The sequence below is a fragment of the Erythrolamprus reginae genome, unplaced genomic scaffold, assembly GCF_031021105.1.
Source record: "Erythrolamprus reginae isolate rEryReg1 unplaced genomic scaffold, rEryReg1.hap1 H_35, whole genome shotgun sequence".
Lineage (NCBI taxonomy): Eukaryota > Metazoa > Chordata > Lepidosauria > Squamata > Dipsadidae > Erythrolamprus > Erythrolamprus reginae.
In genome coordinates, this window is record NW_027248490.1 from 126,104 (window position 1) to 153,598 (window position 27,495).

General features: G+C 36.7%; 1 protein-coding gene across 5 annotated transcripts in view; it reads left to right on the forward strand.

Moving 5' to 3' along the window:
* Positions 1-27,495, forward strand: part of LOC139155631 (serine/threonine-protein kinase Nek7) — an 84,914-nt gene that overhangs the window by 27,047 nt on the left and 30,372 nt on the right. For all 5 annotated transcript variants that reach the window (XM_070730837.1, XM_070730841.1, XM_070730838.1 and 2 more), the window contains exons 4-6: positions 5,977-6,039; positions 7,108-7,218; positions 24,042-24,150. In XM_070730837.1, coding sequence (XP_070586938.1) covers positions 5,977-6,039; positions 7,108-7,218; positions 24,042-24,150 — 283 coding nt within the window. The remainder of the gene's footprint in view (positions 1-5,976; positions 6,040-7,107; positions 7,219-24,041; positions 24,151-27,495) is intronic.

Sequence of the window (27,495 nt, forward strand, 5' to 3'; positions counted from 1 at the left end):
GATTTTCTCACTCCCATCTTCTACTATACTTCTCCTTTTCCTTTGTTTCCATTATCCTCACTTCCTGTCTCCCTATCCTCCATAATCCAACAGCTAAAAAACCAAGCCTGACTATCCCACCTACAACCAATACAATAATCTTCCCAAATCCATCATTCACCTCTAGCCCACCAAGCTGATTCTCACTTACTTGGGTGGGTAGCTTAGTGTCAAGAGCCACCCTGTCTATTCTTACCCTCCAATTTGCTGACTCTCATCCCAAGAGCAAACAAGTCTGTCTCTGCTCTCTTTGGCTTCTCTGTTCATTTAGTGTCGCTTCCTCTGTCGCCTGCCCCAATAGATTATAAGCACTAAAAGCTAAGGGTGTTTATGCAGGGATTATTCCAATTGATAGGGACCTTAGTACATCTAGTACATAAATAGCAAATTTGTATGCAGCAGGGCTGTGAAAAGAGAATTGCATGCATGGAACCAATTCACAGACTCTTCCAGATAGACTAGAGTGTCCTTAGCATGTCTCTTTTCTACCACTATGGAAAACTCATTAGAATGAAAGAATTATAATGTACATCAGTCTGGATGGAAACTTCATTTAGTAATGATAATTCAGATACCAATAGGATCTACTATTCATTAGATGGTATCTAAATGGGCGGGCGGGGAAATAACTTTTTAAATTATACCCAAATTTAATTGATTCAAGCTCAAAAGATCCACCAAAAATACTAAACCCTGGACAACTCGGTTTTTATATCTCCCTATAAGGAATGGGATGATGTCTTCTTTTGGAAAAATATCCAAGGTACAAAATCGAAACACACAAACATATTTTGCAAAATCTTTCTATGTCTGTTGTCTTCTATACTCTATTTGAACTATACATTGTTCTCTATATTTTATTATTACACTCTATAACTTGTGATTCTATGCTGTATATATAATTTCTATTATACTATTATCCTGTATACAACAGTGTTTTAACTGTTACAAACCCTGATTTATCTTTAAATCCCCCAGTCCCATGTCTTCTGTTTTTCTTCTTTACTAATGGGCAGCAGCAGTAGTGGATTCCTACTGGTACGGCTAATTGCATGCAGTTCCGTGTCTCTGGTGTACGCATAGGTGCATCTAACCGAGATGTTGCTTCTGCACATGTGCAGGAAGCAAAATCTCATGAGGGGATGCATGTGCATGTGAGATTTTGGCAAGTCAATTGCTTCCACGCATGTGCAGAAGCAACGTTTCGATCGGATGCATGTGCACATGCCGGAGACGCGGATCTGCGCGCAATTAGCCGTATCAGTAGGAATCCACTACTAGGCAGTAGGGAAAGCACTAGCACATTCCCAATGTTGTGTTTCGCTTGGCTGCACCTCTTTATTTTCCTCTAGACCTTTCAGTCATCTGTATGTGAGTTGGGTGGCCATATAAATTTAAGATATAAAATAAAATAAACTCCTGCTTTCTCTGAGTGCCAATGCAGAACTTGCAAACCTACCAGCAGGTAGGTTCGTGTTTCACCCTCCCCAAAGACTTCCCTGGAGCCAGGGGAGGGTAAAAATGTCCTCCCCCAACTCCCAGAGACTCTGGAAGCCAAAACGCCCTCCCAGAGCCTCTGTGCGACCCGAAAATCAACTGTGTGCCACCTATGGCACCCGTGCCATAGGTTTGCCATCACTGCTCTATGTCATTTTCCTGCCAGAAGCTACTGATAGTTCTCATGAACTTCAGACCTCTTATTACTTAGTTTATCATTGGAACTGTTCAGAAGTTGCCTAACAGAGAAAATAAAAATTTGACTTTAAAAAGCTGTTAGAAGCTTCTCTTAGATGCTTTCTCCCAATGGTGGGTTGCTGCCGATTCTTTAGAACAGATAGCTCTGACTCTTTATCCCTGAAAGTGGGCCCATCTGCCCGCTCCTGGGTTATACTGAGCTTTATCTCTGAAGCCGAGGTGTTCAGGGGCGGCAGATTGAATTACCACTCTACAGCTGTTTTCTGTGCTCCTTGCCTCATTTGTAAGGTGGAAGGTTTTTTTTAAAGTACTGAGCATGTGCATAGGAGTAATTTCTGAGTAGGGGCATACATGCAAAATGTGTACTTTTTTGCAATGTTGATCATTGAGGAAGTAGAACCCATCCCTGTTTCCTCCCATTCAGTCTTCATTGACTTTATTTGAACAAATCTGACTCCCCATGTTTTTTAAAGTGAGGGATCAAGAAGCTAGAAAGAAAATTGTGTACAAATAAATTTGAAAAAGCAAGGATCGGATGTGAAATGCTCAACAGAGACTTCCTCTTGGCAAATAATAGTGATGTGTGCCCATTAGGTCTTCTCAGAGGCAGTCAGATCTTTGAAAGCTGGCTCCATGGGCCAAATCTTGGAATTTTGGTGCCAAAGGGTTCTAAGACAAAATATTTCACATTCTTGTCTAAAGCCCTACAGTAACTACAGGTACTGTATGTGCTCACTTGTAAACCTGAAGTTTACATCTATACTATGTTTTTCATCTACATTAGCCTCCTTTACAGCCGGCATTAAAAAAACACCCTGAATATACACCCCCTTTCCATTTGTCAAGCTTTAATTTTCACATTCCATTTGGCTGACATATCCTACCATTGTATTGCAATATTACTCAGACTCCTTCTTGAGTCATAACTTCCAAATTAGAGGTTTCTACCATCATAGAGTTTATAATGCATGAAGTATAAATAAAATTCAAAACTTGTTATTTTTTTAACAATGAGAATGGCTTAAATATATTTATAATACTTTCTGTTAGATGCATCAGGCTATTCGAGATAAAAAATAAATAAGACAGTTGAATATTGAAAGTTGATTGTGAGTCCTAATGACTTTTCAGTAATCAGAAATTTTGTATTTCTGAAATACAATTTATTTAAGATTTCTGGAAATTAAAAAGAACATTCTTACTGACACATATTGATGTATTGTTAACATGTGAAAGGTGTTCTAAAAAACACCAGTAAAAGACAGTATGCGTGTATCCTATGCTGAAGCATCTCAAAATGGTTTACAATATAAAGAATATGATGTATTTTTTCCAGCATTGTTTAACTTATCCTGTTTAAATTTAAACATTTAAACAAATCCCCAACCCATTCCCTTTTTCCTTTTATGTTAGTTTGTATTTTAATATTTTTTTTGAAATCTAATAAAAATATTTAAGAAAAAAAATGTAAATGTACATTAAAAAGCTTAAAATATGTGGATAGATTTATTACCTCTGACAGTTAATGATTGCTCAGTACTGAATGCAATTACTCTTGTATTTTGAATTTGTATTATTTCTGTTTTACTCCTTTAGTTTTAAGGATTGAATGGTATTCTTGATCTTGTAACAGCTAGAAAATGAAATAAAATGTGCACTTGTTAATGGTAGAAGAAATTGAAATGGAGTCAGAAGGAGAGAACAGTTGGAATAATACTGTCCTTGATTTCTTACGGTTAGGGCGGAGTCTGTGATGGAATGTAGTCTGGATTCCCAGGAGGGAGGGTTGCATTCCAGAGTAAGAAGATTTCTTACTATTTTTTTTTAGTCAGTTTTGTGTGACAGAAAGAGGGTGAAGATAACCCTCCCTAATAGTTCCAAGAATATGCTTCCTGTAGATAATAGTCTGCTTTAGTTTGGCAAGATTCTAATTATAGATGTGGAACAATAAACAAATCTGCTTGGAAGTATTACTCTGTGTATTGATTGTTGGAACCTGACGAGAGACGTAAGGGAAACACTAAATTTGTCATTGCTATTTTTTAAAAGAATTTAAGGAACTTTATATCAGTAAATGTTCTGTGCATTATTGTAATTTATGCATACACTAAAATAGTAAAATGAATTAGATAGTCTTGTGCAGAAACTAATTATGAAGATGTTTGGCTTTCTATATTCTTGATTAAAGCAATGGGAGGGGGGAGGAAATATTTGGATTTTTAAAAAAATGGGTAAAAAAAGATAGGGTCTTTTTATTTCTTCTGTCAGATTAAAAAATATTATGAATATTTCCTAATTTTTAAAAATACTACATGAGGTAATTAAGATGAGAAGAAAGTTGGTCTATATTTGGAATTTTCACACTAAATCAAATTAACAAGTGAAAGGTTAGAAAGGTTCTTTATATTATATAGATATATTTTACGAAAGAAGTAGAAAATGGCAAAATCAGAAATTAAAATTGATTATGCAGTGTTTCATGCAGTAAAATGAGTATTTTAAGCTTTGGTTTAACCCACCTCTGTCAATTAGGGCTCCCTATATTTTTAAAAATATGTCTCTTCGTTTTAAGGTGATGTTGTTTACTGATTACATTTTTGTCTGCTTGCTTTTCCTAAAATAGGAAAAATGAAACTATTATTTTCTGAATAAGTTGTTCATTTATAACAAATATTAAAAATACTCAAAAGTAAATTCAACTAGTAGGTTTACAATTAATATCTGAACAAGGAGTGCCTTTTAATATTTAAAGTGAATATACTTTTATGAACAAACCAATTAATGATGTTACAGTAATGTTGAAAACGAGTTACATATTTTGCATTTCCCCCCACATTTCTAGATTTTATCCCTGGTTGTTTCACATTTATATGTATCAAAATACATTTCTAATTATTACCATGAAAGTTAGTTTTAAACCAGGAATGGATAAATTGCTATCATAACCCTGCAGCAGTTGGCAACATAATTTCTGTGATTTTGGATAAAAATACATAAAAAAGCAGTATAAACATTAAGTAGTCCTAATGAAGATTAAAAACCAACTCAAGAAATAGAAAAATTATGACTCCGTACCAGGGGTGGGTTCCTTCTGGTTCGGACCAGATTGCCTGTACGACCCATTGGTGACATCACTGAACTGGATTGGCTGGTGCCTCTCTCTGGGTGCTGCCATTATTTTTTTGGATTTTTTTTTTTGGTGAATTTTTTTTTACGTTTTGAAGGTTTTTCTTGTTTTGCTGCTTGTAAAAGCGCCCTTCCACTCTACCCCGGGTATAAACTAACCTTTATTATTTCGCCTGAAGCACAGCTGATCAGCTCCTCACCTGTGGTTCACACTGATTACAGCTACTGAGCATGCATGGAAGTCAAATTGCATGAGGAAACACATGCATGCAAAACATTGCAATGTGAACCAGTGGCTAACTCAAGTGGTACCCACCCCTGCTCCATAAAGATATATAAGAATTGAACTTTTCCACTTGGTGCATTATCATGTATATAGGGTCTTGTTTTGCTCAAAGACTGTAGATGCCACTGTTGCATTTGGGGCCAGCAAGTGAGGCCTTAAAGTCACAAAAATTCCTTTCATGAAACAGGATAATTGAAAACCAGCTGCAGAATTATGTCACTATTGTTATAATCCCAAATGCTTTTAGAACACAAATCTCACATTTCATAATTTGTACCTGCCAGTGTTTTTGAAATGTCAGGCAACTGAGATATTCTCATTTTGTGAATTAAAATTCAAGGCACTTCTCTTAATGATTTTGGAAAGTTTACACTGAAGGGTATATAGAAATTCTTGTGATAGAATGTAATGTGAGTTTTTGAACATCTCACATGAATGGGAGGAGATCATAGAGCACTGTTTCCAGGATTTTCCTTTTAAGAACACGTGTTTTTGCTACATCACTTTGGTTGAATGATCCATTCATTCAGAAATGCTGGGCAAAATTATTCACCCCTCCTGCTGTGAAGGAGGCAGTGCTAAAATAGCAATTCATGCTGAGGTGCTGCAAAGATTTGTGCTATCTCACGAATTTATATCTTGGGCTTCCATGAGGCTTTAATTTAATTTGTGGTAATGCATATCTCATGGCTCCCTACTTGAGAATTTGTTCTGAATGCGATGGGTTGCTCTTTTCTTGCACATTTTTAGTTAAAGAGAAAGCATTGAACTCATTATTTCTTGTAAATGTATTATCACTTAGTAATTTTTCCTTTCATTTTCTTTAAAAGATATTTGATTTAATGGATGCAAAGGCACGTGCTGACTGTATTAAGGAAATTGATCTTCTTAAGGTAATTTTCTTTTCTGGAATGAATATATTTTGGCATGACAATTTTGATAATAAAAGAAGCAATGAGTTATCAGATATAGGTAATTTTGTGCGTGTTATTACATATGAGTAGCAAGCTATCTTATCTTAGGGCTTCACTGAATAATCAATAGGTCAGTTTGAATTAAAATTTTATGTCGGATTCACATTCATCTATGGAGTTCGAAGCAGACTAAATCTGGCCTAGTGACTTTTTTCCTGGGGGAAGGAGAATGAATCATGAAAACGCCTTCCAGCTACTTAAAGCAGACTGAACAGGCCTTGCTGACTGATCTTACTATAAACCAGATATACTTAATGAAGTGAGCCATAGTTTAAGGAATTGACCCAATAAAGGTTGTGATCCAACCTTTAATCCAAAGATCCTATATGGATTTTTGTGATTTTTCTCTATAGACTAATTTGGCTCTTCAGCTAAAAATTATTTTAAACACACACATTTTATAAATTCACGGGGTCTCAGCTCCATATGGGAATAGATTATATGCTATATTTTAAGTTAAAATATAACTTACATTTTATTTTAAGTTAGCTATAATTTTAAATGGGATCAGTTGTTCACCCATGGGTTATAGAGTTATAGAGTTCTTTTTTTTTTTAACATGCTACCTTTCTTACTTCCCTTACTTTTAAATGTATTTGTTATATGTTATATTGTTAAATGCAATGAGTCCCATTGGGATTGGGCGGCATAGAAGTAAAATAAAATAAAATTAAATAAAATTAAAGGCATAAAGTCATTGGCCAAGGAACATAAACATATTCACAAAAAGGAAAGTTTGGTTTACTTTGGCTCCCATAACAAGGATTGCACTGACTTGTAAGTTGGTGTTCTTCAAGTATTTTCTTCTTTTTAAACCTGGCGAGTATGGAAAGAATGAATATGAGAATGTTTTAATTATAAAATAGGAAAAGTTCCTTTCCCACTTGGAAGATTTAAATGGCAGAGAATATATGTCATCATTTTTACTATTGGCTTTTTGTATTTGTGAATAGTAGTTTGTAGACTGAAATATATTTGTTTTTCTAGCAACTGAACCACCCCAATGTAATCAAATATTATGCATCATTTATTGAAGACAATGAACTAAACATTGTGCTGGAATTAGCAGATGCTGGAGACCTTTCCAGGATGATCAAGGTATGAGTTTTTCTTGTTAGGAGGAGTTACAGATAATGATAAGGAATGAATTTCATTCAGTCGAAAAAATAAAAATAATAGCTAATGTTGTATTCCCTATAATAGACTTTTAAAATATAAGCTGCCAAACGTTATATTTTATTGTCAATTTTTTCACTTCAATTTTCATTTTATTGTGTTCAGAAATGTTCAAATTAGTATACTAGTAAAAAAGTATTCAAAAACCCCACACCATTCCAGTAGCTAGAACCAACCTTTTTTACTCCAGGTCACATATGACCCGGAGGACTACAAGTGTTGAAAACATAATTTTTTTTCTTTTCATTATGTTCAGAAATGTTCAAATTAGTATGCCAATGCCAAAGATGGTCAAAATTTTTGATTTGGTAGGCTATTCTATCTATAAATTGAAAAACATACACACAGCCATTGGGGGGAGGATCTTTTCTGAGCAAAATAAACAAATAAGCATCTATTTTTTCATTTCAATTTTCATTTCATTATGTTCGGAAATGTTCAAATTAGTTTCCCAATACCAAAGATGGTTAAAAAAGTCAGATTTTGCAGCCTAATCTAGATGAAACTGAACAAAACTTCACAAAAATGGGGGGGGGGGGGGGGTTGACGAGCAAAATAAATAAGCATTATTTTTTTCACTTCAATTTTCATTTCATTCTGTTCAGAAATGTTCAAATTAGTATACTAATGAAAAAAGTATTCAACAAGACCATTCCAGTAGCTAGAACCAACCTTTTTATACTCCGGGTCTAAAAGGACCCGGAGGGTAACAAGTATATAGTAAATGTGAGGAGGGTACCAGGGTTAAATAGTTTCCTTTAATTACCTTGCTTTTAATATACAGTATATTATTTTATTTGGATTCCAGTGATATGGCTAGGAGTTTCTTTTGTAAAATTATAAACTAAAAATAATTTTATATAGTTTTCTAGATTTATAGAATTACATATTACAGGAATTTTCCATAATATTCCACAATAGAGATGTTAAACTTCCATTCCAAGTTTTGGAGAGTATCAGAATGGGAATTCTGGTTTACTTAGTACAGTTACCTCTTAGGTTAGTGATAGTGAACCTTTTTCTCTTCAAGCGTGTGTGTGTGCCCATAATTCACTGCCTGGGAGGGGGGAAGTCATTTTCACCTTCCTCTGGAGGCCAGAAATGGCCCATTTCCTGACTTCTGGTGGGCCCTGGCTCTAGAGGCTTCCCTAAAGCCTGGGGAGGGTGAAAATGCCCTTCCCCACCCCCCGGAGGCCCTCCGGAAGCTGAAAACACCCTCCCAGAGCCTCTTTGTGAGCCAAAAATCAGCTGGCTGGCATACACATGCACGCTGGAGTTCAGCTAGGGCAATGGCTTGTGTACTGGCAGATGTAGCTCTGCATGCCATCTGTGGCACACATGCCATAGGTTCACCATCACTGTCTTAGGTAGTTCTTCAGTGAGGACAATTCTGAATATAATCATGACCTTCTGTAGATCACAATTTGAATCTATGGTTAGTAAATTTACCAGTTAATGTTACTGTACTCTACATTATTAATTTTTATCCCTGCTGTTTTAATTCAGATTTTGTTCATGATCAGATTTGATTTCATTTTCCCACTCATTCTGTACCATGGTATTTTTAGTTGCCTCTTAACATACACATCATGTTTTATGTAGTGAATTCAGATTACCATTTGAAGTTAATGACAGCTTATCTGGCTATGTTTAAATATGCATAAGGTGTCATGGCATAGAAACATTTTCCTAGTTTTTGTACTATGGATTTATGTTAGAAATATAGGAGGGAGGGAAGTGCAGTAAATGCATTTCCAGCTACCTTTTAGGTGACAATTTGAGGAGGAAGGATATATAACACAATAGAAAAACGATAATGCCTCTAAATGCATGCTGCTTATTATGTGAATAGAGAGAATAGTTAAGCTCAAGAAGCAGTAATTAAACTCAAGGTATTAATGGGCTTCTTTCCCTATTTTCATTAGAGTCTTTTGGTGTATATTTAGCATGGAATTGTTGCTATCTAGTAGCACTGTGTATTCTTTGAAAACAGTTGGAGGCCCTGCTGACTGCAGGCATCACTCCTCTTGGCTATTCATTAAAGCAGGGGTCCCCAAACTTTTTACACAGGGGGCCAGTTCATTGCCCCTCAGACTGTTGGAGGGCTGGACTATAAAAAATGACTCTGGCAAGCATATTGTATGAATTACAAATACACACATGATTATGCGAGGAAACCATATTCTATCAAAAAGTCTATTTTCAACTAAACAGAAAAGCACTGAATAAGCAAATCCTTTCCCATGCAATTTATCCTATTTTTCTATTTTGCAACACCAAATGATTCAGATAGATCATATAGGTAGGGTAGTCCTCAATTTACGACCATAATTGGAACAAGAAGTGATTCAATCACGGTGAGTTGTGTCTGATTTTATTGTCTTGGGAAGGTCATGAACAAATCCCTATGCACACTGCACATGCCTTATTTAAAGTAAAAAACAAAATGGGAACAAATACAATATTTAAAATAAAGAAGTAATTAAGTAATTTATACTTCTTCATTAACAAGTAAATTTAAACTTAAATCAACAAATTCGCTCCATTTCTCCTTCCTTCCCTCCCTCCTTCCTCTCCACTTCTTTCATCCCTCTCCCTTTTTTTCCTTCTCTCATTTGTTTCATTTTCCTCGCCCTCGTTCTTTCCTTCCATCATTTTCTCATTTTTTTCTTTCTCTTTTTCTCTCTCTCTCCCTCTCTCTCTCTCCCTCTCTATCTCTCCCTCTTTCTCTCTCTTTCTTTCTCTCTGTCCTTTTTTCTTTCTCTCTTACTCTCTCTTTCTTTCTTTCCCTCTTTCTCTCTCTTCCTGTCTCCTTATTTCCCACTCTTTCTTTCTCTCTTTCTCTCTCTCCCTTTCTATCTCTCCTCTTCCTTTCTCCCTCTCTATCTCTTCCTCTCTCTTTCTCTCTGTCCCTCTCTCTTTCTCTCTCTTGCTTTCTTTCTCTCTCTTCCTCTCACTCACTCTCTTTCTATCTCTCCCTCTTTGTATCTCTCACTTTTTCTCTCTATCTATCTCCCTCTTTCTCTCTCTCTCCCTTTCTCTCTCCCTCTCTCTCTCTTTTCTCCCCCTTTCTCTCTCTTCCTTCCCTCCCTCATAAATAAATAAATATATTTTAAATTCATGATTTTCTTTTCTTTCTCTCTTCCGTACTCCCATTCTTTTTCTTTCTTTCCTTTCTTTCTCTCTTTTCTTTCCTCTCTCTTTTTTCTGTTTCTCTTCTTCCCTCCCTCTTTCCCCCTCCCTTCTTTCTCCCTCCCTCCTTTCCTCTCACTCTTTCCCTCTCTTTCTCTTCCTCCTTTCCTTTCTATTTCTCTCTCTCTCTTTCTTTCTCTATTCCTTCTATTTTTTTTCTCTCTCTTTCTCTCTTTTTTTTTTCCTGGCCTGCAACACCACTCACGTGCACAAATATGTTTTGTGCACCGAGGGATGGTCAGCTGCAAGCAGGAGCACCAGGACGGAGGCACCAACGTCTGTGGCGGGTCACCGTACATTGCTGCACTGCTGGGCAAGGGCATGGGACTGGCACTGGCGTGCTGGCTGCGTCGGGATGGAGGTGCCAACCCCATGTCCAGCGCAGCGCCAGCATGTATGGCATCCTGCAACACATCCAGCCGCCGCCGTCAGTGCCTCGCAGCCAACCGCCCTGCCACGGCCCCGCGGCTACTGCTCAGTGCCGCTGCTGCCAGTGCCCTCTCGCTCAACCCACACTTGGCGGCTCCACCTTCGCTGCTTGCCCTGCTGCCCCGCGCCCACCAGACCTACTCAGGGCGGCCGAAGCGTGGGGGCGGAGCAGGTGGTGGCAGCTGATGCTGCTCCAGGCCCACCCCCAAGCTGAGCTTCCTTCGGCTTCCTTGGTGGCAGCTTTGCCTCCAAGGAAGCTGAAAGAAGCTCAGCTCGAGGACGGGTCTGGAGCAGCAGCAGCCACTGCTGCCGCCTACTCCGCCCCGCACTTCAGCCGCACCGGGGCCAAGTAAGCCGAGGCTAGGTCCATCGTCCCCAGCTCTAAAGGGCAGCCTCCAGCGCGGGGCCTGGGCAGCGGGCGAGCATCGGAAAGGCCTTGCCGTCTCCTGGTCAAGGAAGAGCTCCCCTCCCCATAGGCGATCCAGGACAGTGTGGCTTTGCGCGCCTTCAACATGTTAGTGCGGGGGGGTGTCCTAATGGCTGCGCGGGCATGTGCCCGCGCAGCTTAGAGGTAACTTTGTTTCAGACCAGGGGCCACCGGCGGGTGCCGCTTTCCACACAACTCCAGCCTTCTCCTGCCTTGGCACTTGGCTACCTAAGGGAGAATAAGCAAACAAAATATTTGGAGAAAAAAGGCATTAAGCAAACAAAACTAAGAAACAGTCTATATTAGAGGAAAAAGGGGGAAAGGTGTAAAATTCAGGCTTTTCAGGTATGTCTTCCTATTGATTTTTAAATATTCACAGTCCTCATATACCAAGCATCTTACCTTAATGAGCAAAACAGGATATGCTTGTGACTGTATGCTATTATTATACTATTGAATAGGGCTATGAAAAATGTACAAAAGAGATGTCTTGCAGGGTGCATTATATGAATGAAATATTTCTCTTTGAAGTATTAAAACAAAGCACATGGCTGCTTTGAATGTTGTACCCTGGTTTTCTTTGTCTCTGTGTGTGCATGCATAATACCAGGAAAAATGTTGGTGATACACACCCGCACAGGTATACAAATACAGCATTCAGACAATAGCTTTTGTGAAAGATAGAGTGGTTGGAAAGATAGTGCAGAAGGATAGAGTAATAACCTTTTCTGGTGCATCTCTGGATTTTTATGTTTGTCACTTAATTAACTAGTATAATATATATCAGTACAATATAGTAACATAGGACATCAATGGTGCAAAGGATTTTGTATTCAGTCTCATGTTCTAGTTATAAAATATTAATGAAATTAGGACTTACTATAGCATTGCTTCTTCTTAAGAGCACAGTGGCCTAAAAAGATGGATCCCTTATGGATCCTGGGTATGAGAACACTTTGAAAGTTCCCTGTCCACATATTTGACTCTCCCAAGAGAGTGCTCATTTTATTATGGAATTTAGAAATGACTCAGAGTAATATATGTGATCAGTTTGATGCAATTATGGTCACTAATTAGAATTTATTTGGCTTTTCTATATAGCAAGAAGTTGGGGTGCATGGTGATGTAATATAAGATACTCCTCAAAGTACCACCATTTGTTCAGCAACATTTGCATTTACAGTGGCACTGAAAAAAAGTGACTTAAGACTGGTCGTATGCCTTATGACCATTGCAACATTATTCCCAGTCACATGATCAAACTTTGGCTGCTTGGCAACTGTTGCAGTATCCTGGGGTCATGTGATCACCATTTGTGGCCTTCCATCTTGCTTTTGATTAGCAGAGTTAGTGTAGGAAACTGAATTTGCTTAATGATTGTATGTTTTACTTAACAATTGCAGTGATTTGTGTTATGTTTGATAATGAGGCAATTGATGAGTGAGGCTTGGCTCAGGAACAGTTCGACTCTTTATTTGGGGCTTGGGCCTACCTAAAAAGTGACTCGCTCCTGGCTAACATCTGAGGGAGCAGCAACCACCAGCATGACAACTCTTTTATAGTCCCAGCTGCCTTAGCCAATCCCAGGCCGGCAATCTCCCTCTTTTGCAGGAGCCAGCGTACAGCCAATCAGTAGGTGTCTCGATAGTCACATGGTCACACCAGATGCGACAATTTGCTTAACCAGCATGTCAAAAAGGTGATAACATCAGGCTTGACCTACTTAACAGCAGAAATTCTGTCCCTAGTTGTGGTGACAAGCCGAGGAATACCGTTAGTGAGATAATACTCAGAATGCAGATGGGGGAAAAGTCCAGTCAAGTGTGAGGAAGTATAGCTTAAGAGCTTAGCTTATTTCTGTGTCAATACAAAGAAGATTTTTTTCCCAGTGCTATTGCATTGGCACAGCACACTCCAGTAAAACTATCTTGAGTGCTTAAATCCTTTAATTTAATCCCATGGATTATTTTAGAGAACCTCAAATGCCTTTTGAGAATATTTGCAAAGCACTTTCAGGGTAAAGTTATTCACACCCATCACAATAATAGGATAAAAAAGTAATTCTTTGCTTTCTTTACGGTGAAGTCTAGGTAAACTTTAATCCTTGAAAAGCCTGAGTAGGTTGGAGGCTGTAAGAGAAACCAGAAAGTGTAGGCATGTGTTTGAATTACCTTTTTGTGCAAATCCATCTTGATAGCGGAACGATTCTATACTGATATGAAAGTTGAATATCAGTTTGAAAAGTATTGCTCTTATAAGCTATATTGTGGTTCCACTGTCAAACTAAAACCAGCTTCCTTTGCCTCCCTCTTCTAACATATATTGCTTTTTGGCAGCAAACCTCTTCTAATATATATACAGTATTGCTCATTAGCAGCGAAAAAAAGAAAGAAAAAAGAAAAGAAAATCTTATTAGAATCTGTTACCTTACTGCACAAATAAAATAATTCATTAAACAATTCAACTTGGAGAGCAGCTTTATCTGGCACCAAATTAAAGCAAAGCACACTTTACTTCGAAGTGGTTGCCATAAACTTGGCGCCACCACTTAAAGGCTATCATGCCTTAGAGATTGGAAATACCTGGAGGAGAATTTCTAAAGAGAGCCTTGGGACCATTGGAGATGCTTCCAGTACATGGTAAATTTATAAAAGGAGTTCCTGTACAGATGTAAGTTGTACTTGTTGTGTTTTTTAGTGGCATGCTAATTTCTGGTACCCTAGGAAGAAATTGCAGCAACATCTAGTTTTAATGGCTTAATGGCAAATGTAGAAAAAAATGTTTCAGTTTGGTGGTAAGTTATGACAGATATCACAATAGTTCAAAATACACCACTGAGAATCTGGCAAAATAGCGGGAAGACAGAGGGGCTGAAAGTGGGAATTTGTGTCAAGTAACTAACCCCTTCCCTATTTGTGGCACCCTATGCCACTATATTTTCCTCTGCCTACCCTGATCCTGATTGCTCTTTAACACACCTATTCCAACTCTCAATCCTAGGGATTACAGAAGGCAAGTACATATCCTTCAATTCCTATACAGGTAATCCTCGACTTACAACAGTGCATGTATTCACTATTCAAAGTTAACAACAGCATTGAACAAAGTGATTTATGACCATTTTTACACTTATGATCTTTGCGACATCCCCAAGGTCAAGTGAATGAAATTCGAATGCTTGGCAACCGACTCATATTTATGATGGTTGCAGTGTCCCTGGGGCCGTGTGATGACCTTTTGTGACCTTCTGACAATCAGAGTCAATGCGGAAACCAGATTCACTTAACCACCTCACTGACTTAACTGCAGTTTTTCACTTAACAACCATTGTAAAATGGAACAAAATTCATTTACTTAGCAATGTAAATTTTGGGCTCAATTTTGGGTGCAAGCTGAAGGTTACTGTAAACTCATACATCTTAAACTTTTCATTCTCCTCTGCATCTGGAAACAGTCCCACAATCCTCCTCAAATCACAATCCACACAAGCCCCACATCCTCCCAATTTCACACCCTGATCTTCTTTTTACAATAATATTACTTGTACTGCACGAAGCAGCTATAAAACTAGATCACAAGACCTCAAGATGGTGATGATTTTCTGAAGGAAGATAAAAATAGCTCATTGAATTGTTTACTTGTGTATTTGTTGCTAGGAGTTCTGAAGCTATCTCTAATTATTGTTTGATGTTGGTTTTTATGTCTTTATTAGGCCAACTTTTTGAGTTTTGTTTTGTTTTTAAATAACCATGCTTTCAAAGAGATTTGTGGGCACAGCAGATACTACACCATTTCTGTTTACTCGAATGCCAGTTCTTAACTTACGTGCTAAATGGAATATTTGCCAACCTGTTTGTCTGCTCTTAATATAATGATCTTCCTGTTTTGTTCAGAATGATGACAGTGGTGCTATGATTGCCAGTTCCACGCTTTTGGCAGCGCTTGTGCAGTGTTACAAAGAAGACACACAAAAAAGGAGGGGCTCATGCATCAATATTGCTCCCATTATGACCCCCTTGTCTTCCCTACACATGTTGCTGAGTTTCAGCTCAAGAAAATCCAATTAATTTATATCAAAAATGCCACATTTTTCCTTTTCTTAATTATTCTCTTTAAGTTGTTTAGAACTCTCAGCATATTCTCCCTTAACTTGGCTTCTCTAAGTTATCAGTTTTCCTTTGTCTTGCTAAATCACTATTATGTTACCTGGTATTCTCCAGATAGGAAACCTCAACACATCTGCAAGGTGTCAGGTTAGAGAAGTCCCCTTAAATATCTCAACAGTGTTATTGGGTTTCCAGTTTGTGTCTCGAAGCCGGTGACAGATGGAGAAAACTCACTGCGAAGCTCTTGCTTTTTGTCGAAGTGGTTTATAGTATTTGATGGTCACGTGTCATTAAGCTGCTTTCTTATTCCCAAAAAATTATCTTAAATCAGAGGTGCTGTTTTTTAAATTTATTTTTTGGATTTGTTCCAGCCACCCAATTTCAAAATGACTCTGGCAAGCATATTGTATGAATTACAAATACACACATGATTATGCGAGGAAACCATATTCTATCAAAAAGTCTATTTTCAACTAAACAGAAAAGCACTGAATAAGCAAATCCTTTCCCATGCAATTTATCCTATTTTTCTATTTTGCAACACCAAATGATTCAGATAGATCATATAGGTAGGGTAGTCCTCAATTTACGACCATAATTGGAACAAGAAGTGATTCAATCACGGTGAGTTGTGTCTGATTTTATTGTCTTGGGAAGGTCATGACAACCTTATGAACTGCCCTCCCCTTGGGAAGGTTATAAAGTTTAAGTTTAAATTTATTGGATTTATATACTGTCCCTCTCCAAGGATTTGGGGTGGCTTACAACATATAAATGGTAATCATATGACCACAGGATGCTCTAACCATCATAAATAAATGCCATTTGTCAAGCATCTGAATTCTGATCACATGACCACAAGGATACTCTAATGGTCATAAGTGTGAGGACTTCTTGTAATTTCACTTTTTTCAGTACTGTTTCAACTTTGAATTATTAATTAAATGAATGGTCGTAAGCCAAGGACTATCGATATCTGAAAATATATGCCCCTCATGCAAAGGTCAGCATTACGGAGTCTACGGAAAGGGGCGGCATACAAATGTAATAAATAAATAAATAGATAAATAAACAAACAAACAAACAAACAAACAAATAAATAAAAATTTATGAAAACAGTGTTATCTAATTATAGATAATGCTAGGTCAGGCAATTTACCACCATCTATCCTAAATCTCTGGCCACCTAGTTTCCAGCTTTACTGTGTTTCCCTGAAAATTAGCCCTCCCTCCCAAAATAAGCCCTAAATATTTAAATACATTTGCAGCCAGTCCCCTCTATTTTCTCTGGTTAGGGTTAAGGAGACAGAACTGGAAATCGGGTAAGGCAGCAAGAGGAGTCCCGTATTGTTACACCCCCCCCCCCAAAATAATAAGACCATCACCAAAATAAGGCCAAATGTTTATTTTGGGGGTTAAAAAAAACAGGGTCTTGTTTCTGGGAAAGCACAGTAATATTACAATGGAGCTATTTTACCAAATCATATTATGTTATTTTTTCCTAATAACAGAGATAAAGTAATTCGCCAGTCATTACCGCTGTTCTTTGTGCTTGATTGGGTTTTTAAATCTTTCTAAAAATGGAAAAATTGGAGGATTTTAAGAGCAGTCTTGTAGAATCAAAAATGCATGTTCCTTCCATGTTGTTCGAATATAAAACCATACAAAGTATGTCCTCATTGTTAAAACTTCTACTAAACTCTATATCACAGGTGTCAAACTTGATCATATCTTGTGACTTATCATGATATTATTTTATCATGACCTTTTTGCCTTTGGAGAGCGGGGTGGGTGTGGACTGCATGTGATGTATCCGGCCCCTGGGCCGCCAGTTTGACAGCCTGTTCTACATAGTACATTATGAGATTAGGCTTTGGATTTTTCTATTATGGTATTCTATGTATGTTTATTTATTTTTATTAGATGTACAGTAGTTGATTTTATCTTTAAAAGAAACAAAGATGGGTAGTTTGTTGCAAATGGCATAGTCATTTAAATTTTGTATTGCCGCAGTCAGTGAAGCCTATTTTTTTATTGTTGTTGTCTCTGCTTAGTCAGTTTTGAATTCCTATTAGCTGTATCATTAGTAACCACTCAAATACAAAGATGGAAGTACTGATAGTTCTCCATTAGCAACAGTAATTGGGACTGCAAACTCTGTTGCTAAGCAACACGGGCATAAAGGAAGAAAGTACACTGTGCCAATTTATGATGTCACTTCCGGCAGTAGTCATGTGACTATGATTTGCAATTTCCTGTCCATTTTTCCAGTTCTCTGGTCACAATTTGGGAGTTTGGCAATCAGTGTATACTTAAGAAATCACCACATCCCTTGGTCATGTGATTATCATTTACAACATTCACTGTCAGGCAAAATTGATGGGTGCTACAACAGGCACAACTTCTAGGACTGGCTGTAAATCTCCTAATTCAGCACCATAATCACTTCAAACATTTACTGAACAAATGATTGCTAAGTGAGAACAATTTATAAATGTTTGTGTGCACTAATGTCCAAGTTAGCTTGTGTAACTAAGCTGTCCAAATTGTAGCCCCTGATTCAGATTATGTAATGAACCTTTCCTCATCATGCTTTCAAGGAAGATGCAATTGGGAAAGGGGGCAGGGTCTCATGATTGCAGCACCGGGATATTTCCCTCTTTCCTGGGAAATGTCTCCAAGTCCCATTGCCCGGGGGTTCTGGTCCTTTTGGACCAGATCGGATCTCTCCTGTAGGGAGAGTGACGCATGGGACGCTGCCAGGGGCCTGCCAGGGGCCGGCATGCCCCGCTTGGCGAACTGGCTTGTCTCGCACCGGCTGTGGTGAAGCCGGACAGGCAGCCATGCCTGTTCCAACATAGCTGTGGAGACTACGCAACGCTGGAAGGATAGCCGAATGATTCCATCTGGAAAGAGAATAGGAAAGAGTTACCTTGCAGAGGGGAAGCAGTTTTTCTGTCTATGATGGTAAGCAGAGAATGCCTGAATGGGATTTTAAACCTTTGTTTCTTACTTGGTTGCTGGATGGAGCTAAAATGGCCTGAGATTGAAGAAGGCAGCTAACTGTCCAACGTGGCATTTCAGTGAAAGCTTCTAAAATAGCAAAATTGCCCATCATTTGGATTATTTTCAACTACGTAATTATTATTATTATTTATTAGATTTGTATGCCGCCCCTCTCTGAAGACTCTGAGCGGCTCACAACAACAAAACAGTACAAATCCAATGATTAAAAGCAATTTAAAACCCTTAATATAAAATACAGTCATACATCTCAGACAAACCATACATAAAACGGCCCAGGGGAATCAATTTCCCCATGCATGACAGCAGAGGTGGTTCTCTTTGAAATTTGCCTTTTGGAATTGGAAATTTTTAACATTTGTTTTGGAATCCTTATCTTTCTCTCCTCTTTAAACAAAGTACATTGTAAGAGGAAGTACGAACCAGGAAGTTACAGTAAAAGAGTCATTTAAAGCTATTCAGAGAAGAGCCACGTACAGAAAGCTTGGAGAATTGATCACCTAGCAACTTTGTGTGGCCGAAGGAAATATAGCAGTTTGCTACTGGTTTTAAATACAGTATGCTACAGAAGAATGCATTAAGGAAGTCAACGTTCAAGATGAAATTATTTGAACTGAATTAACTGATTTGAATTGATTTGATTTAATTGGACTGATTGATTCGACTGAAATTACATTTGTCATAGGTTTAAATACAGCATTCTTGTCGTGGGAAGACTGATCAGCTAAACCCATGGAAGGAAGATAATGTTCAAGATGAAATTACTTGAACTGAATTAAATTGATTTGAATAGATTTGATCCAATTGGACTGATTGATTTGACTGAAATTACATTGAATAATATAAATTGAAATTAAATACTTTTAAGATCTAAATGTGCCTTTAGGAAAATTAAAATTAAAATACGTGTAAGAATATTTAAAAGTTACTAAAAGATATTAGCACCTTCTTTTCTCTTTTCTCTGTTCTTACAATGTAATAATTACAAAAAGAATTGAGTATACTTAATGAATTGGATTTTTAAAAATCTATATATACAAATATACAAGCAAGTGATATAAAGTGTAAAATGGAAGAATTATATAAGAAGAGAAAATGTAATGGCTTATAAATGGAAAAATTGAAAATAGCTTTGATTATTGCGCATAATATAGATGAGATATTTGGTAATGAATATGTTTATCTTTGGATTACCTTTTTTTCTATTTTCTTTGTTTGCTTTCTCTCTCTTTTATTTTATTATGATGATTGATTGAATTATAAATTGCTTATTTGATTTATGGTGATAAATAAAGTGAGAGGAAGGGGAAAAGATAAGGGAGGAGATTTACAATAACAGAAGTAGATTAATATGGGATAATAATTAACACTAATTATGTTAGGTATCATATAGGAAAGACTGATGAAACAACAAGAGTTAAAATCAATAGATTAGAGAAGATTATCACTGAGTTTGATAGTGGAAGGCATTTAGAATTAGGGATAATATATAGATTAGGGAAATACATAGATTAGGGAAGATTATGACACTGCATTTAGCAGTGAAAATAATTAGAATAGGGAAGATTATTGTACTGACATGACAGTGACACGTAGATTAAGGAACATTATGCTGGGATTGGCAGCGAGGTTTATAGATTAGGGAAGATTATCACACTAAGAATAGCAGTGGAAAATATCTAGATTAAGGAAGAATATTAATACTTTGGTGTTCGTTTGTTTTTTTAATGGAGGATACTTTTTGCATAAAATAATGGAGTAATAATGATTTATATTTATTTTGATTTATTAAAGTAGAAATGACATACTGATATAATGAAATAAATGAATTGAGTAGGAAATGTATTTTAAAATTTCTAATAACAACCCTTCCTCCTATGTATAGATTAAGATACGATATGAATAGTGTTTTTTCTTTTCTTATTCTTTTCTGCTTTTTTCCCCTTTCTTTTTCTCTTTTATTCTTTCTTTATTTTTGTTTCCTTTCCTTTCCGAACTTTTAAAGAGACGTAAATTTGGATATTTTCTATTGTTAAGGGCAGTTATGATAAATGAGGAATGTGTTTTCTAAGAACTCTAGGAAGGGACTGAAGCATGGTGGCATAGTTAGAAAAAACAGCAAATAACCAAGAGAAATTTAGATAGCTATAGCACTTTAAATATAAATGAAAACGAAGAACATTGTCTAAAATCCGGATGATAGCATTTGGAAAGGAGGTAGCACAGGATGAATGATATATACCAGAAAAAATAGGATAAATAATTAGAAAAATTGATTAATTTGACTAAGAAATTGGCATTTGATATTGTATTGTATTATATTTTAATTTGAGGTATATAAATTGGAATCTCTTTAAGGTGTGAAAAACAATAAAAAATTTAATACCCCTCCTCCCCAAAATGAAGATGCAACTGCGTCCTTCTGCTCAAATTAAGTTTATCTCTTTGCAGCTTAAAGAGGTAGCCATGATATTCTTTTAAAAATATTTTCCATTCAGATCATACAAATAAATATTTAGAAATGTGGTTAACAATTTTATATTTGATGATGTGTTTCTATATGACTAGATTTATAACCATGGAAATTTACCATAACCAATTTGGAGTGGTGGTAATACTGGTTGTGTTCCATGCAGTATCCCAACATAAATAAACACAAAGCAGGGTACAAATACAAATGCAGAAGTGCCTATTATATTGTTAAAGATGTAAGCAAGGGATGGGATATCCAGATAGGTAAGCATTTTGTAAGGGGTTGTTATTTTTAGGGACGTTTGTTTAGCTGTACATGCTAAAATCTTCAGGGATAATTTTAAAAACAAAGAAGTACATTTTATATTCATATTCTTGAAGCTGTGTATTCACTTGTATATAAAAAGATTTCTGGTCTCTGTCTTCTTGTCAACATCAAACAATTCTCTGATATGCAAATTTCAGCTATAGGGACAACAGTTCACAGAACTGTTTGGATTCAATCCAGGTCTCAGCAATGTTACCATTCAGGGAACTGGCATTTAATTGCCTCATTTGAGCTTTTAAAATTGTAAAATGAAATGATATTAAAATAAATATAAAATATTTTTAAATATTTTATGCTGCTGCCTGTCTTAAAGAAAGTGCAGCCATAACCTCTCTCTCTTGCTCTCTCAAATGGCAATTGAGGGGGGGAAACAATTTATAGGATTGAGCTTTCCATCTTCCTGTTTTCTATTGCATGAAATTTTTTCCCTACTACAGTATTATTTCTTTTACCACTAATAAATGTTTCATTTGCCATAAGCCAGGCTAATGATATTTCCTTCAAAAGCTAATTTTAATCAAACCGTCAGTAATACCTATATTCAGATCTGGACTATGATCAAAGCTTGGTGTATTTAATTGGTTAAGAAATAAATTGATGGGCCTGAATGGAAGTTCCTTGGAGGTGAATTTTAAATACTTTTTTTTGCTTTCTTATTTTTATAAATAAAGTGGCAAACATACATAATAATCCTTTTTCCTATTTTTCTCACAACAACAGCCTTATGAGATAAATTGGGCTGAGAAAGAATGACTGATTCAGACACCCAGCTGGGTTTCATACCTAAGGCGGGATGTGAACTCAGTCTCCTGGTTTCTAATCTGTTGCCTCAACTACTAAACCAAACTGACTAGTGAAACAAGAGGGGGCAAAATGGAATCCTTATCTATGATATCTATCATGGTTTGGTCTATACCAGGTGCAGAGAAAAGGAAACTACAGTGTATCAAAACAATTCAAGGTTCTTTTTTGCTCCTTTTAGTAAATATCGAAGTCATAGAAAGTCAAGTGGAATGGCTTAAATCATGGGTGTCATACTCGCGGGCTGGATGTGTCACATGCTGGCTCCGTCCCTGCCCAGTTTAGCAAAGGGTTGGGGGGAAAGTCCCGATACGTCACATGACACTGTTGTGAAGATGTGAGTTTGACACCCTGGCTTAAATGATGAATGGAGAGCAGTGAAAGGCCATGAACACCCAGAAGTTCCAAGCAGTCACGTATCATAATTCTTACAAAAGTTTTTGAAATAAATCACTGAATACTGGAATAATCTTTGCTAAATGCTGTTACTGAAGTTATGATCAGACAGTCTCAACTCCCATCCTTCCACTTTCAGATTTTTCTCTGTTGGCACTTTTCTAATAGAAAATTTGAGGAAAATATTTTTCAGATATTCTTTTCTGTCCTTCTGAATTCTGAGTCGTAAAACCTCTTTATCAGATGAGCTTCCCAAATAGCTTAGTTTACCTTTTTTGAGTTAAATTGATTTTTCACCATTTAGTGTCATTCATTTTCTTCATATATGTATGCATATCTATATACCTATCCTATACAAATGTAAATAAACATACATATGCCCAAAGTAGGTGGACTTTAAATATTATCTAATGAGAATCATTTTGGTATTTGTATATGGACAAACTCAATTGCATTTTTCTTTCTTTCAGCCTAAGCTTTTCCTCCAGGGATGTTGAGAGGAAAATATTGGAGCAAACCCATGTACACTGCTCAAAAAAAAATAAGGGGAACTCTTAAACAACACAATATAACTCTAAGTAAATCAAACTTCTGTGAAATCAAACTGTCCATTTAGGAAGCGACACTGACAATCAATTTCACATGCTGTTGTGCACATTCATCTTTGTACAGAACAAAGTATTCAATGAGAATATTTCATTCATTCAGATCTAGGATGTGTTATTTGAGTGTTCCCTTTGTTTTTTTGAGCAGTATATATTTCTTGCAGAAAGGGCAATATATATATATTAAATATAGATAAAACAAAAAAGATTTGGGACAACAATGTGTAGACATAAATTGCAGTGTAGATTAAATCATGGTTTATGACTGTATGTAATCTCAACCAATGATTGTTAAGATTAACTACAATTTAAGTTTCAGAGACAATGTTAAATTATGACTAATTAAACAATTGAAACAGCAACTTATTTCTTACATGCCTTGTTCTGAAGAATGTAGGAGACTGGGTAAGCCTATGTAATTCATATCAACTAAGCCATGAACTAATATCTAATTATCTTCATTAGAATTGGGGAGAGGGTAGATATAATCCAATGAGGGTTTATCACCTGTGAAAGTAAGGGTTCGTGATAAGTTACATATAAGTTCCCAGTCTCACCTTGACCTATCAGACTTTTCCTTTGCTCAAGTTGTTTTCTTGAATACTTGTTCTTTTCATCCAGAGCACATCCCAGAGGAACCATCTTTTTTTTAAAAGACTTTGTAATGTAAAACTGTGTTATTTTAGATTTTAATTATTAGATTTGTTACCATGTATTGTTTTTATCCCTGTTGTGAGCCGCCCCGAGTCTATGGAGAGGGGCAGCATACAAATCTAAATAATAATAATAATAATAATAATAATAATAATAATAATAATAATCTCTCTCTTTGTTAAACATGGTCCTCCCTCCTCAGTTGTGTTAATTATTTCTTGATTGAAAAGCTGAAGGCTTGTTCATTTTAATCTTCTGCATCATTTCTGAATATCAAATTCATATTGCGGTATTATTTTATTATTTCAAAGCATTTTAAGAAGCAGAAGAGGCTGATCCCGGAAAGGACAGTTTGGAAATACTTCGTTCAGCTGTGCAGTGCCTTGGAACATATGCATTCCCGGCGTGTCATGCATCGAGGTAATAAATTGCATTTCATCCCAACTATATTGTACAAATGTAGGGATTGTAGTATATATTACATGAACTACATAGACAAGTGATGGCCTCTTCCAGTTGTTCTTATTTGTTAAAATAGGCAACTAAAAGACACTTTTATGTATGTAACTTTTAAAAAAACATTAACATATTTTCTATTTATATTTTGTTTATTTTTTTAATGAGATTTATCAGCTTCCTCAATAAGTTGCAAACATGTATGTAATGTTATATAATATCATTTGACTTAAAATAAGTAATCTACGTTTATATGCATGCCGTTTTATGTATGGTTTCCATGGATCTTGAAGATTTGTACCCTGACTTTTGATTACATGTGGTGGCCTATATAGAACAGGTAACGCTTCCAAAATGGAAACATTTTGGTCTGTGCAAATGTATGTATGCATACAAAATCTAAAAGCCCTTTTGATGGTATCTGTGTCTAATGGATGGAGGCCAGATTATATCTTTTAAACCAACAGTCTGCATTTAAATTTAAGTTCTCTATTTGCAGAAAGAAGGGAAGCCTACTTCCTGTAATTGCTCCATCACTGGCCACAGATGCAGCAGAGATTGTCTTCTCCTTGTCATTGATGCCCTGGATGGAGACAGAAAATTCATTATTATTATTTACCTTATTATTTCTTATGGGTTGCTCTTGTATAGAAATTCCATTTAAATCAGCATGGTCGTGAGCAGTTTTATCCATTGGTAGTTAAGATAACTGTCATCAAAGGACAGAAATTTGATGAGACTAAAGTCATAATAACTTATTAATGTATCTGGAAAGTGTGATATAGGAAGTAAGATTTCCTCTCCATCCTAGATTAGGGCTTCAAATGGACTGTAATTTATTTTGTAAAATTTGCTTGAAATTCTTCACCATTTAAAATTTCAGTTCTTTCTGTTTCTTGGATAACTAGGATATAAAGTCCAGCCAATGAAATAAGAGTAACTTGTTATGAATATGTATTAAATATGCATATTTCACCCTTTGCCGTTATGTTTGTTTATTTATAAAATTATATACACATAAGAGCAAATAATTCTGACAGCAAGACATATAAAAGTCACTGTGAGGTGGATCCAGAGTAGATTAGTTAAATTCATTTGCCTCTGACATTAATAAGATGACCACATTATGATATAAAATTGTATAGAACAGTGATGGCAAATCTTTTTTGGTTCACATGCCAAAAAAGCATGGGGACGGTGTCGATTCCATGTGGCTTATGCGTGTGTGACCCCTCTGCTCCTGGCACGTGATGACATATCTGTTTTTCACTCTCCACAGGCTTCAGAGCTTTTCTAGGAGCTGGACGGGGTCAAAAACAGTCTTCCCCACCCAACCCAGAGCCCTCCAGAGGCCAGAAATGGCCCATTTCAAGCTGGGGAACGGGCCATTTCTGGCTTCTGAAGGGCCTCCAGGAGGTGGGGAAAGTCATTTTTGCCCTCCACAGGCTCCTAGAAAGGCTCTGAAGCCTGGGGAAAGCAAAACCGGAAGTCAGCAAATGGAACGTTTCAGGATCTCGGCGGAGTGGGGGGAGGGAGGTTGTTTTTGCCCTCTCCATGCTCCTGGAAAGGCTCTGGGTCTTTGGGAGAGAAAAATACAGGCCTTCCCCACCCCCATTTCAGCCTAGAAACAGCCTGTTTCCCAACTCCAGCAGGCCCAGAAGGCCTGAAAATCAGCTGGCCGGTGAGTACAAGGGCGCCGGATCTGAGCTCACGTGCCCACTGATATGGCTTCGCATGCCACTTGTGGAATGCATGCCATAGGTTCGCCATCATGGGTATAGAACCTAAATTAAACCAACTTAGTCTAAATCCTGTTTTATAACTAAGGAAACTTTCAGAAGGGTGTCTCAAGAGAAGAATTCCATATTTGGATCTAAACAACTGTTTAGAACATGACAGAAAGATCAAAGGTACTGTAGTTTGAGTGTACAGTTAAATAATAGAGAAGTCATACAATTGCATAATCTGGTCTCAAAATGAGTTAAGCTGTTATATCAACCCTTGCATAGCATAGCATAGCTTTCATTAATAATTAAATATTTGTCCAAATAAATTTGAAAATGTCCCAAAACATTCAGAGAATGAATTATGTTACTAGGTGTATTATGACTATTCTTATAATCATCATGATTAGTAAAGTCATTGTTACCACCCATAGAGCATCATGTTTTCCACTATCTGTAAAACTGAACCGAACTATGGAATTCGATTCATTTCTTTACAGAAGCAAGTCATCTTGAATTCATAGTATTTATTCCCTAAAAATTGGATAAACGTTTTCAGCCTAAAATTAGTGCAGGGATAAACACATTTATTTAATTTGTAACTTGCATGTTAAATTCAACTGAACTTAAAGTTTTAAACTGTACTTAAAGTACTTAAACTGTACTTAAAGCCTTCCAAGAAATGCCCACATTTCACCATCACTCTGTGGACTGCATTGGCTACCAATCTGTTTCCGGACACAATTCAAAGTGTTGGTTATGATCTATAAAGCCCTACATGGCATAGGACCAGACTATCTCCGAGACTGCCTTCTGCCACACGAATCCCAGTGACCGGTGAGGTCCCACAGAGTTGGTCTCCTTAGGGTTCTGTCGATGAAACAATGTCAGCTGGCAGGACCTAGGGGAAGAGCCTTCTCTGTGGGGGTTTCGGCCCACTGGAATCAGCTCCCCCTGGAGATTTGTACTGCCCCCACCCTCCTCGTCTTCTGAAAGAGTTTAAAACTCATCTTTGCCGCCAGGCCTGGGGTTCCTTAGAACTTCCCCCCTGACCAATGAATGCCTTAGTTTGACTGTTGAATGAATGATATTGATAGTTTTTTTTTAATTAGAATTTTAAGATTGTTTTTTAATGTAGATTATCTAGATTGTTTCCTATTTTTCTGTACATTCTGTGAACCGCCCCAAGTCCTTGGAGAGGGGTGGCATACAAATCCAATTAAATCTAAATCTAAAGTTTGAATGTTACTTATATCTGATACAATTTAGATAAATGATCATAACTTTTAGATACTTTCATTTATTAATTAGATTTCTATGCTGCCCTTCATCCCATCTTTATGGTTTTTATAAATAACCCAAGGCAATGAACATATCATCTAATACTCCTCCCTCCTCCTATTTTCCCCACAACAATCCTATGTAATGGTCTGAGCTGAGAAAGAGTGACTGGCTGAAATTTACCCACTTTTTTATGCCAAGAATTCACACTTCTGGTTGGTGTCTTAACCACCAGATGAAACAAATAATTTAAAATATTTTAGTTGTATTTTTAAAAAGGGAACAAACATGAATCAAACAATAA